This window comes from Myotis lucifugus, unplaced genomic scaffold (assembly GCF_000147115.1).
Source record: "Myotis lucifugus unplaced genomic scaffold, Myoluc2.0 scaffold_6, whole genome shotgun sequence".
Taxonomy (NCBI): domain Eukaryota; kingdom Metazoa; phylum Chordata; class Mammalia; order Chiroptera; family Vespertilionidae; genus Myotis; species Myotis lucifugus.
The window spans coordinates 14,856,439-14,869,142 of record NW_005871054.1 but is presented as its reverse complement, the minus strand read 5'-3'; the positions used below and the strand labels follow the sequence as shown (position 1 = coordinate 14,869,142).

The 12,704-nt window shown below is 43.0% G+C and overlaps 1 protein-coding gene across 5 annotated transcripts in view; it reads right to left on the bottom strand.

Moving 5' to 3' along the window:
- Positions 1–8,445: 8,445 nt before the first annotated feature.
- Positions 8,446–12,704, bottom strand: part of LRPPRC (leucine rich pentatricopeptide repeat containing) — an 87,412-nt gene continuing 83,153 nt past the window's right edge. For all 5 annotated transcript variants that reach the window (XM_023747298.1, XM_023747305.1, XM_023747301.1 and 2 more), the window contains 3 exons: positions 11,508–11,592; positions 9,860–10,002; positions 8,446–8,608 (listed from right to left, as the gene is read on the bottom strand). In XM_023747298.1, the coding sequence (XP_023603066.1) occupies positions 8,552–8,608; positions 9,860–10,002; positions 11,508–11,592 (285 nt within the window). In that variant the 3' untranslated portion in view covers positions 8,446–8,551. The remainder of the gene's footprint in view (positions 8,609–9,859; positions 10,003–11,507; positions 11,593–12,704) is intronic.

The window sequence follows — 12,704 nt, the reverse complement described above, 5'->3', positions numbered from 1 at the left end:
TTCACGCCCGACTCCTGCCCGCTGGTGAGGGACTCGAGCAGACCTTTCCACTGCACTCCCTTCCGCCCAAGAGCCCCTGCGGGGTACAAGGAGGACAGTGAGCACAGCTGCTCAGCGACATCTGGCCACGGTGCTGCAGTGGCACAAGCTGGCCACAGGATGGCAGCAGAATAAAGACAGTCGAAAGGGATTTCTAATCACTGGCCAGAGCCTAAGATTACTGGGAGCATGAAAACCATACTTGAGACACCTACAATGTTGCTCATTTATTTCCTTTTGATATGTATTTATATAGGCAACTCAATACAGGATGGGAACAAATAGGTAGCAATCAAGTAACTAGGCCATGCAAGATTGTTTTAAATTGTGTGTTCACTACCCCAAGTCAATTCTCCTTCCATCACCATTTATCCCCCTTTTTCCCCTCTTCTACTTCCCCTACCACCACCCCTTTCCCTCTGATAATCACCATACTGATGTTTGTGCCTATAAGGTGTGGTTTTTGTTTTCTTAGTCTCTTCACTTTTTTCACCCAGCCCTTCAGACCCCCACCCCTCTGACAGCCGTCAGTCTGTTCTCTGTATCTGTGAGTCTGTTTCTCTTTGGTTTGTTAGGTTAATTGTTCATTAGATTCACATATGAGTGAAATCATATGGTATTTGTCTTTCTCTGACTGGCTTATTTCACCTAGCATAATACTTTCCAGGGCCATCCATGCTGTTGCAAAAGGTAAGATTTCCTTTTTTTTTTTTTAACGACCCAGTAGTATTCCATTGTGTAAATGTACCACAGCTTTTTTATCTACTCGTCTACTGATGAGCACTCCGGCTGCTTCCAAACTAGGCAGGAACGGATAGGGCCCAGAGGAAGCAAGAACATAATAGCCAGTGGGATATTTGGCCTCATCTTCCAGAATCCCCGGACTCTGTGTTTGGCCTCTGTCAAGACAGACAATGACCTAAAAGCTACCAGCGAATTGTATCCCTCTTCTCTGTGTGGGGTGATGTGCCCCAAAAGCCAAACTGAATAATTAAAACATTTGTTGAGCATCTACTCTGAGCCAGGCACCGTACAAAACACTCACAACAACCTTTGCGGTGGGGGGGGGGGGGGCATTATCCCATAGATGAGGACACTGAGGCACAGACAAGTTTGTATGCTGAGCAAGGTCACAGAGCTACTATGTGGTGGGATCTCATGGGGTCAAAAAAGCCTTTTAAATCTTCAGAAGTTAGAAGTTAGAAGGCAGAAGGCAAGGCCTGAGCCACCGTAAGGCTTGGAATCCCAGGAAGGTTCCAGAAGGTGAAGAGTTTTATAGAGGCTGTGCCAGCTCAGCCAGGTCTCTTACAGCTGCGTCTCACTGGCCCTGGCTGGGTCTCAGGACCAGCCTTGAAGCTCTCACAGTGGCCAGGGTATGGGATGGTGCAGGCCCAGGTCACATGCTTCATGTCTGAGCATTGAGGACCATCTGACCCAAAACAGGAGCACGGAGAGCAGGGAGGAGATTGTTCCCAAAGGAAAACCAGAGTCTGAAACCAAAAGAGGTGATGGGGTGGGTTTAGGAGGCAAACAGTGTTCACCACAGGTTCCCCAGGTCCTGGCGACTTCGAGGGTGGTCCCCTGGCTGGCAGCATGGGCCTCACCTGGAACAGGTTAGACAGGCAGCATCTCAGGCCCCACCCAGACCCACTGCATCAGAATCTGCATCTTAAGAAGATCCCTGGGTGATGTGTATGCACGTTGAAGGGGCAGTTTACATTGTACATGGCCACCATCCGATGGGCAGACCCGATTCAAGATTCACTCATTGCTCTGACAATGCCCATCACAGCAAAGGATCCAGGTCAGGATCAAGTGCTGGATTAGTTGTCAATGGTCTCCTTCAGTTTACAACAATCCTCAACTTTCCTTGACTTTCCTGACCTTGACACATATTTTATGGAATAGCTCTCGATTTGCATTTGTCTGCTATATGTTCATGACTAAATCAAGGTCATGTGCCTTCGGCAGGGATATCACAGAAGCAATGCAGTCTTCTCATCGCATCCCGTCAGGTGATTTCGATTTGTGCGGCTTTGAGGATGTCCACTTCGATCACTTGATGAAAGGGGTGTGTGTGTGCCAGGCTTCTCCACAGTCCAGTCCCTATTTTCCCTGCTTTTGTAATAAAAAAAGCATTTTATAGGTAGGTGCTTTGACACTATGTAAAGTTCCCATTCCTCATTAAACTTTCTATTTATTCATTTGAAAATTTATCAATTTATTCATTTGAAAATTTGAAACGTGTGGTTTCCTATTATGTTCAGTGTGTTACATCCCTTTACTATCCTTATCAATTTTGATGCGCAAATTGCCCCTGATTTGGCCATGGGAGCCCATGCAAGCTGGCGTCTGCATCCTTTTGACACGTCCCCATCATTCTTTCACAACAAAGCAGTTGAGGCTCATCTTATACATTCCCACCCTGTCCTGGAAGCAGCCATTTCTCTAAAGAATATTGGTTCCCTTTGTGGAAAATGGTATTTAAAAGCCAAGATCTGAGTGATAAGTATGCTCATTACTACTGGGGTGTCACTGCTCCTCAGCCCTTCTCAGTGGGCAAAGCTAAGAATATATATATATATATATATATATATATCTCCCCACATTAATGTTCCAAATTCCAATCCAGCACACTAGTTGATTCTAGTCCTCTCCCTTTTCATAGCTGTAATTCCCTCCTCCAGTTGTAAGAAACTTGCCTTCCATTATCCTTAATATTTTCACTCATTTCGTTAATCCCCTGTATATAACCAATCTCCCATCTACACTGCATGCCTTCTGACCCTCCTCACGCTGCTTGGGCTGTAACTCCCATCTCAAGCTGTCCCCGTCTGCACAGTGCCTTCCTCACCCTATTCTGGTCCATCACAGCCCCCCACCCACCCCCACCAAGCCCCTGCACCCCACCCACACCCCCACCACAGCCCCTGCACCCCACCCACACCCGCACCACAGCCCCCCACCCATACCCATACCACAGCCCCTCCACCCCCACCCCCACCTCCACTACACTGGTCACCTAATGGCTTTAGGCCTAAATGAAGAGGGAGAAGGAGGAAGAGGACCTTGGGTTTTTTCTTTAACCCCCAGTGATTCCAATGTGCAGAGAGGGTGGACAGCCAGAGGCCCACCATCTGTCCCTGTGAGAGGTACAGCCACTCAGCCTGCGGAGGCTGCCATAGCTCGGGGGGCTCTGGTGTGCAGGGCAAGGGGCCAAGTGCCAGGGCAGCAGAGATGGAGAAACTCCAACAGCCACCTTTTCTTTTATTTTTTCCCCCTGGAGTATCCCAGTTCCCCACCCTGGTTCCCCGCCCTGGAGCTCTAACAAATAAATGCCAGTGTGGATCCACCCCCAGCAATTCGGATTCCACTGTTTTTAAAAACTGCTTCCCAGGGCAGGTGAGGCCAGGGAGAGCCAGTGCTCTAGCGGCACACGCAGTTCAGTCAGCCCTCCCTGCATAGCAAAGGGTAGAGATCTGCTTACGTGTCAGGATCAAGAGCAGGGATTGCAAACTTTTCCTGGTAAGAGTCAGAGAGCAAATATTTCAGGCTTTGCGGCCATAGTCTCTGTCGCAACTACTCAACTCTGTTGTTGCAACGTGAAAGCCACCGCAGACCACTCTAAAGCATGGGTGGTGGGCTGCGTTCCAATGAAACATTATTTACAGGAACAGGCCGCCTGCTGGATTTGGCCCCAGGCTCTAGTCTGCAGACCCTTGATCAAAAGGGAATGGTTTTGAAATTTGCATTTTAAACCTCCCCAACTTCAAGTTATGCTATTGACGGGGACATTTTAATTAAGGAGAAAATAATTACCTGTATTGACTCGAATATTTCCTGATGGGATTTAACTGTTCTGGTTCCTATAAGGATTAGTTAAGACATAATCTTGCCCTGGGTCGAGCTAGTCCCCTGGTCAGGCTCACAGAGGTAGAGCTTGCATTTGCTTTTTTCTTTCTCCCGCTTTTCTTCTGGTTTTGATCGCAGATTAAGCAGCCAGCAGCACCGCTATTTAAATCTACACCAAATCCAAATGTCAACTACAGACCTGGGGCTTGGGGTTCTACTGAGACTCAAGTGAGTCACTTAGCAGAGGGGTTCAGCTCAGCCACCTGTGCCACCGTCCCCCGGGCACCAGAGGCTCCCAGGAAGGAGCAGGGTCTCGGATGTGGGTGAGGAAGCGACTTGCTGGTTGGCCTGTGCTTATCTGGAAAATATATCTACTGCTCATGCCTGAAAATAAACCCCCTTATCATTCAAATCTCAAGTCATCTGCCATTTGTTTTTGAATGATTCTAACTTTAAAGGGGCCAGGTATAGAGCAGCGTCCCTATCGCACGGGCTGCCTGAGGCAGCTGCTGCGGGAAGGCGGGCAGATGGAGCACAGCCCATTTTTGGCTGGCAGGCCAGGAACAGCGGAGCATGTGGTGTTAGCAGCTAATAATTAAAACACTAATGTTTCAAGTGGTGGGTTGAGATTTTCAAACACACAGCAACTCAACGCCTGGTTAACACTTCTCAGCTTTCTGGTAATAGTGCTCACATGTATTGTTGGTGTGATGGTCTGTCTTTTTGTAAAATTGGAAGTGTTCCTTCTTTCCCCAAACTGTTAAAAATAAGTTTTCTGGTGTTGATGCCACTCTTGCACTGTGCTCGCTCAGCCCGAGGCTATCCTGATTCCCACCACACACCTGAGAGCCCTCCTCCTCCTCCTCCTCCTCCTCCTCCTCGCTGCAAACTTGAAAATGTTTACACAGGTTTTAAAGAACTTCTTGGGCCTCAACCCCACTATCTTTGATCTAATGAAAACAAGTGGGTGAGAAAACCCCCCAATGCACACCAACCATGCGTCTCAGAAAGAACTGACTTGGATGGGAGGCAGGTGTTGTGCGTCCATTGATTCACTCAGCGATGCTTCCTGGGCACCCACCAGTGCCCGGCTCTGTCTAACTAATGGGCTTGCAGAGCTCTCGGAGGAACTCATGCTCTTGGGGAGGAAATGACAAAAACAAGTGAATAATGAAGAGAATTTCAGCAAGTGCACACCTGGGGCAGGGCTGGTGCACATACTCCTTTCAAGAGAACTCTAAGCATGGGTGGGATCAGACCACTGTCCAGATCGTGTTTTTGCTCTACCTGGACACAAGGATGTTTCTTTTCTTCAGGCAAAGAAGAAAAAGATAAGTGGCTATTTTGAATTTGCTAATGCAGCCATTTCTTTTATTTGTACTGAGGCTACATAATGTGGGCTTTGTAAAGTCTGCAGGATACATTTCTAATGGAAACACTCGCGTGCACGACTACAACAGCAAAGCAATAAATTACCATGATTTTGTACCCCCTGCAGCTCTGAGTTCCATCATACTTCAGGAATGTTGCTTTCACTTATAAAAACTCTACAAATATTGGTTTGTCAGAAAAACAAATATTAAATGAAAATTGTGCTCAAAGACATGAGAAAAAGTGTGCAGTCAGTTATTGGAGACTTGAGAAATAAATCGCACCGGGAAGAACAATTTGCGATATATATAGCTTGCTTAATAATTTACTGGAATTTGCAAACATGGCGATTATGCCAGGCAACGGGTATTTGATTAAATTGAAGAAAATAGCCTCACAGTGTAAGCTGTCCAGAGACTGGGAACGCTTGTACTAACGTGAAAAGGTTTTTGTGTTTTTTAAATTAGAATATTCTTAGAGATTCCAATTTTACTTTTAGCTGGAATGCTTGTTTTTTTTTGTTTTGTGGTTGTTTTTGTGTATTCTCATAGCAACTAAATGACTAGTCAGAGTACTAACATGTGATATATGGCTGTGATTCTGGGCATATTAACTCTGTAAGCCCTTGTTTTCTCACCATGAATATCAGGCAAGAGGGGTGCCTGGCACATGGTGACATGTTCAATGTTAGATGTGAAGAGCCCACAGAACTGACTATGGCAACTTGCTTTTCTGTGAACTCAAAGCCAGGACTGTGTTTGGCCTGGGGATATAGCCATGAAGCAAAGAGCTGGTCCGCAGGGAGTCCACAACCTGTGTTTTTTTCAGTGGCTTTGGGAGCCCTGGAAAGAGAATAATTAATATACTGGATGGGGAGAGGGGCCAGAGAAAGTGGCAGAAGGGTGACAGTGATGCCGGCCTAGTAAGCATCCAGGAGAAAGGAATAGGAGGGTGAAGCAGGGGAACAGTGTGCTGAAGACAGCCCGTGTGGAGGGGACCTGAGTCACTATGTCTGTAAAACGCTCCTGCTCTTCTGACAATTAAAGGTAAAATCCCCTACATTTTAAGTGTTGACTTAATTATATCCAACTCCACTAATTCTTGCCAACTCTGTACCGCAGGGATCTCAAATCAGCGATCCTAACAGACGAACAGTGACTTCACCGGTTCTCCACACACTGTACACCCAGGAGATTCTGGTAACCGAGGCCATCACACAATTTTTAATTTAAAATTTTATGAGTAAAGTCTTTGAAATGGCTAAAAGCAGTTATACAAAAATCTGGAATACAATTTATTCAAAGCGTTTCACATTAAAATTATATTAGGTTCAAATACACGGATGCTCAGTTGAATATAAAACACACTATAGTTTCCAAGTCTACAATGACGTGTACTTTTTAGAACTAGCTGTTTGCTTATAATTTGAATCTAAAACATATTATTGAGCGTTGCTATAACTGTGTTTACTCTGTATTTCCATTCATTTCAATTTCACTGGTAGATATTTAGGAAGCATCCATTTATAAGCCAACCTAGAATGTACAATTATTAAACTTTAAATATTTACATTCAAAAGGGAAAGCCAGTGCTAAAGATATGACATGACATGACAGTTCTTTGTTAATCATGTAATACGTTCAATTAGCTGTTTAGAACGCTAGGTTAAGATCCGTGCCCATTTCCTCTGCACTACACCCACATTTCACCAGTCAATACACAAGGTTGGCTTGGAGTCACTTCATGCGATTGAGATTGTACTGTTCCCCCAAAGATGACAGCGAAGTCCAGATTATGCCCCAGGGTTATGCCTCATTTGAGAGACCTCTACTAATGAACATTAATACAACTGAGCTCAACTATTAGCATAACTGCAAAAAATAAGGCCTGTTTCAGTGGAATCACTAAAGGAGGGAGGCTCATGGCAAATCCGGCAATATCTTAACCACAACACGTGCCGGTCCTGCACCCGAGTCATAAAGGCAAGTTTCATTAAGTCCTCTAGGTCTCATGGTTCCTCAGGTCTAACTACAAAAAGATGAAGAATATGGCTAATGTCATAATAACATTTATTTCTTGGCTCTCCTCCATCATCCCACCCTCTCAAGCAATCTGGCGGCTCTAGATGCAGGATAGCTGGTCCCACAAGACAGGTTAGCAGCACAAACAGCAGGCCAAGTTATTTCCCCAAGGCAGGGGCACCCCCCCCCCACCCCCCAACACACACATAAACAGTGGGAAGCAGGTAAGTGGTCACTGATTTCAAATAGATAAGGAATATAACAAAAAGGGGATAACTCTCAAATGAAACATTTTCAATCCCCATACCTTTGTAATGGCAAACTGACTACCACCGTACACTCTTTTATAGTACCTATTTACAATGTAGATATTAACGGGCATGAAAGCCAATTTGGAGATAACTTTGAAAAAACTGAATGTACACCAAGATTCCACTCCTTCGTATATTAAATCACATAGTTATAGGATCTGAATAGAAATAAGAGGCTCGTTGTAGTGGTATTTTGTGCTGACAATTCCTGAAACCAGGATGAGAGGAAGTGCCTTGCTCTATGTCATGATCAGTCAGGACTCAGACTCAGTTTTGGAGACTTCTATGAGCAGAGGCTCATGGGAGTTATTGTGGTAGAGGGAATGCATGGTGAGGAACCTCTAGGCATTGGCAAATAGTACCCCGACCAAGGGCAAGCAACAGTCTCTTTGATTCTGCTTCACTGGAAAATGAGCACTGGGTTTAATGGCTGGTAAGACATCTTCTAGCGCCAACATTTTACAAAACTGGAAAATTATGCAGGGCTTCATACATGTAAAGAATTGATATATCATAGAATATTAAACATTAGAAAGCTCATTGAACGCCATTCTGTGCAGCTCCAACATTCGTCAGATAAACAATATTAACGAGTAAGTCTTCAATAAGGGAAACTTTTAATGAAAATAATAAATGAAATTGAGTACAGGGCCGGAAGAAGAGTCCATTGGAAGAAGACCCTAAAAAATTATGGCTTCATACATACATCAGGAACCTCTAAGAAAATGCCATAGATTTATGTTGTAGGCAAACCCAAAAAAGTCTGGTGACCAAGTGCACACAGCTATTGTCAATAAGATGTTGTACATATCATATCCCATATTACCAATAAATACAAGCACATAAACAGATTAACTTTTCATTTATTTATTTTTGTAGTCTCAAATACATTTAAAAAATAACATTTTTGACACAGAATCACAAATACACAAAAAAACAAAGTAGTGCGTGCTTGCTTCACAAAGGGGTCTCCCTTAATTCCTTTAGCTGCTTTGCATAAAATTCAAAGCTTTCCTGTTGAGGAGATAAAAAGGAAGGGAAGGTAAGATTTACTAGCAAGAGGTGATGGCACAAAACTTAAAAATCACAAAGTACTGCAAACTGGCAACACTTTGTTTCATGAAATCACCAGCCCCAGATTCAGAGTAAACGCTAGCACCAGGAGCTTGTGTGAGCGTGTGTGTGTAGGTACCTGGGTATGGACAATTGTGGTGTTTGAAATAAACATGGTGTGTGACTTCAGTTCAATGACACAATAAAAAGAAATACTGCATATGATTCCTTTTGTTAAATAGAACAATAAAAACAATAGCCAAAGCATGGGAACAACTTAAATGTCCATCAACGAATGGATGGATAAAAAAGATGTGCTATACACACCAGTGGAATATTATTCAACCACAAAGAAGAATGAAATCTTGCCATTTGCAACAACATAGATGCACCCTGGAGGCATTATAGTAAGAGAAGTGAGACAGAAAAAGAAAAATACAATAAAATCTCACTTATATATAGACTCTAACAAAACACAAAACAGAGCTCATCTAGAGAAGACTGGTGGTTGCCCGAGGAGAGGTGGGGGATGAAATGGGTGAAGGAGGTCAAAAGGAACACATTTCCAGCTATAGAGCCAGTAAGTCATGGGGATGTAATATACAGCATGGTGCTTTTTAGTTAATGATACCGTACTGCATATGTAAAAGTAGCTAGCAGAGTGGTTCTTCAAAAGTTCTCATTACAAGAAAAAAATGTTGTTACTATGTATGGTGATGGATATTAACTGAACTTATTGTAGTGTCATTTTGCAATACATACAAGTATCAAATAATTACATTGTATACTTGAACCTAATATAATGTCAATTATATCTCTAAAAAATGTCCTAAGTGAAGAAATAAAAACAAACTCATTTAAACAGAATAAGCAATTAACAGTTCTATAAAACCCTCGGCTATTGAAATATAGGTTATGAAATGCTATTTCAAGTTGAAATAATGAGAAAACCACCCCAAGGACATTTGATAAATTCATAACTATAGTTGAAGGTCTGAAACTGACCTTGTATTTTAAACCTCACTCCCAGAGGGTTACATCTCCCACAGCCCATGCCCAATGTATGAAAGTTCAGTTCCTGAAACCCTCCCCTGAGGTTTTCCACAGAGATCTAATCCTCATGTAATTAAGTATTCAACTTATCTTTTTTTACACATTATTGTGAAGTTTTCATAAATCTGTAGAGGTGATTTTTTTCTCTTAAATACTCACAGGGGGCTCAGGGAAAGGGACAGGCTCTCCAGCATTCTTCAGCAAAACTGCATAACGTTTTAGAAACAGATCATCCAATTTTATCTTCTTTGCAGTCAAATTTTCATACAGTGCTTTGGCAGATGAGACATCTTTGTCCACGCCTGAAGAAAGAGATAAAAGACAACCCATTTTCCTCTTTCCCCAAAACACTTAGCTCTAGAGGGACTCCTGTCTTCCTACCTGGATCGCTTTATCCCAAATTAACACTTAACTACCTTAGCAAAAGCCACATTCAGAATCTACAAGCACCCCCACTCCTTCCCCACACCTCTCACTCATGGAGTGTGCGTGTGCATGTACTATTTCACTCAAGTGGGCGAGGGAGCAGCCCAGGAGCTACTAGTAGGTTTAGCTGGCTCTCCACCTTGGCTGATTTGCAGCAGTTTTCTTTTTACGTTTACTGCTAAGATTACAGGGGCTCTGCTATTAACTGCTGGTAACTGTTAACATCTAAGCACCTAACAACCAACCCCTTACCCTACACTAATGTTCTATAAACAACCCCAACGGTGGCAGCACCAGGGAGGGCCTCCAGAATGGACACGAGAAGTTTAGGAATCAACCGAAAAGGGAGCGAGGGTGATGACACACCAGCTCTCACTGGGTTTGAACAGATCTTTGTAGGTTGGGTGAACTCAGTTTCCTGTGTCAATTCTTTCCCTGCCACGCCAAGGGCTCATCTTCCAGAAAGCCGCTCAGAAGCTCCGACCTTCCTTTCACCACTTCCTGGTCTCCCTGCTTCTCCCAAGTGGGGTGACACAATTTAATAGTTTGATGTTGTCTGACCCTCTTTCATGTTACTTAGTTATTATTGAATATCTGCCAATGGAACTTTGAGGTGGTTTATGATTATAGCTGTTTTAAAATACTTCATGTTCTCCTGACAAGGGTGGAAAACCAGAGAACCAATTTACTAATTCTGATTGTAATCTCTTGTCCTGCCAACGATAAAATCAAAAGAGCAGTTATTTATTTACCTCCTGCCTCAAGTGAGCAAATCAGTGGTTGGCAGATGGGTAGGTGATCAAAACTCAGAAATGCTACCGTGTATTTTGATTACTGAGGAAACTTTAGACTGATTCCCTCTCATATGTGATGGGCAGGCAATCAGGAAACTGCCTGAAAGACAGGAATTTCAACTGTGACTTAAGGTAAAACTTTGGAGCCCATTTTTAGTAAAGGGCCTGTTATTTCAAAGGCCTCGGTAGGCAAGGAGGGTACTGAAGGAGCAAGAAGGCAAGGCAAGTGGTAGTCTCGAGTATGTACCTATCTCATGCAGTGTTTCAGGTGGCAGGGCCTTGGGGAGACTGGATTGGTTCCCAGTATGTAAACCCAAGTGGACTCCCACGACTTCCCAGGAGCCCGGGATCCCACTCAACACACAGGGCCTCTCTGAAGATGCTCAGTGATACCTGTTTTTATGTTAAAGGTATATGAATAATTTCATATTTTTCTCATAGTTTTTAAACATATTCTAAAGCTAAGTAAATTATTTATATAATTACCTGATATTTATGATTTCTACCTTGAGCTACAGACCAACTTAGTTGACTATATTACAATTATTTAAATCACTTAAATAATATAGTCAGAATAAACTAATTACCACAGCTTTTCATGATGGAAGTATATACTTCTTCTTTTTCAATTAATTCAGGAATCAGTTCTATTAAAGATCTCAATATTGGTGCCTAGGATATTAAAAGAGAAGTCAGAAGAACTGTGAAATAAAACACTGATATATAAACATTAAATCACAAAATCTTGACATTAATTACAACAGAACTGTCTACTCAATTTAATGGACTATTTCCCTTCTGTATACAGGCTGGGTTCAGTTCCAGACCACTGCAAGAAAGCAAGTATTATAATAAGCAAGTTGTAATTTTATTTGCTAGCTTAAATTTGTAAAAAAAAAAAAAACCAAAAAACAAAACAACATCGCCTGGCTGGCATAGCTCAGTGGTTACGCATCGGCCTATGAACCAGGAGGCCACGGTTCAATTCCCGATCAGGGCACAAGCCCAGGTTGCAGGCTTGATCCCCAGGATGGGGTGTGCAGGAGGCAGCTAATCAATGATTCTCTCTCATCAATGATTTTCTGTATCTCCCTTCCTCTCCCTCCCTCTCTGAATTCAATAAAAATATACCAAAAACTTTGCAATTAGGCAAAAAAAGTTTTTTTAAGTGTGTGTGTGTGTGTGTGTGGGGGGGGGGATGCGGGGGCGGGGGCAGAGGGAGAGGTAGGAGGGAAGTGTGTAGAAATTAAGGAAGTCTTAGACCTTCCAGACTGGAGACAACCTAAATGTTTCACAATAAAACAAACATTATAATTGGCACTCAATCTGAAACTTCATAATGTGCTTAAATAAACTAAGAATGGGGTTCCTGGTGCTCAACAGGTAAAATCAGATCTAAATAATTTTTTTTGAAATATGCTTTTATTTATTTTTTAAAATATATTTCATGACTTTTTACAGAGAGGAAGGGAGAGGGATAGAGAGTTAGAAACATATGAGAGAAACATCGATTCAGCTGCCTCCTGCACACTCCCTACTGGGAATGTGCCGCAACCAAGGTACATGCCCTTGACCGGAATTGAACCTGGGACTCTTTAGTCCAGTCTGCAGGCCGACGTTCTATCCACTTAGCCAAACCAGCCAGGGCTATTCTTTTTTTTAAAATAAAAAATAGGACTTCGTTCTGTTCTACGCACCATGCATGAATCTTTTAGTGCACATAAGGTAAGTGCACAAATTGAGAACAATAATTTTTGGCACATACCGGTTTTAAGGCCTAATGG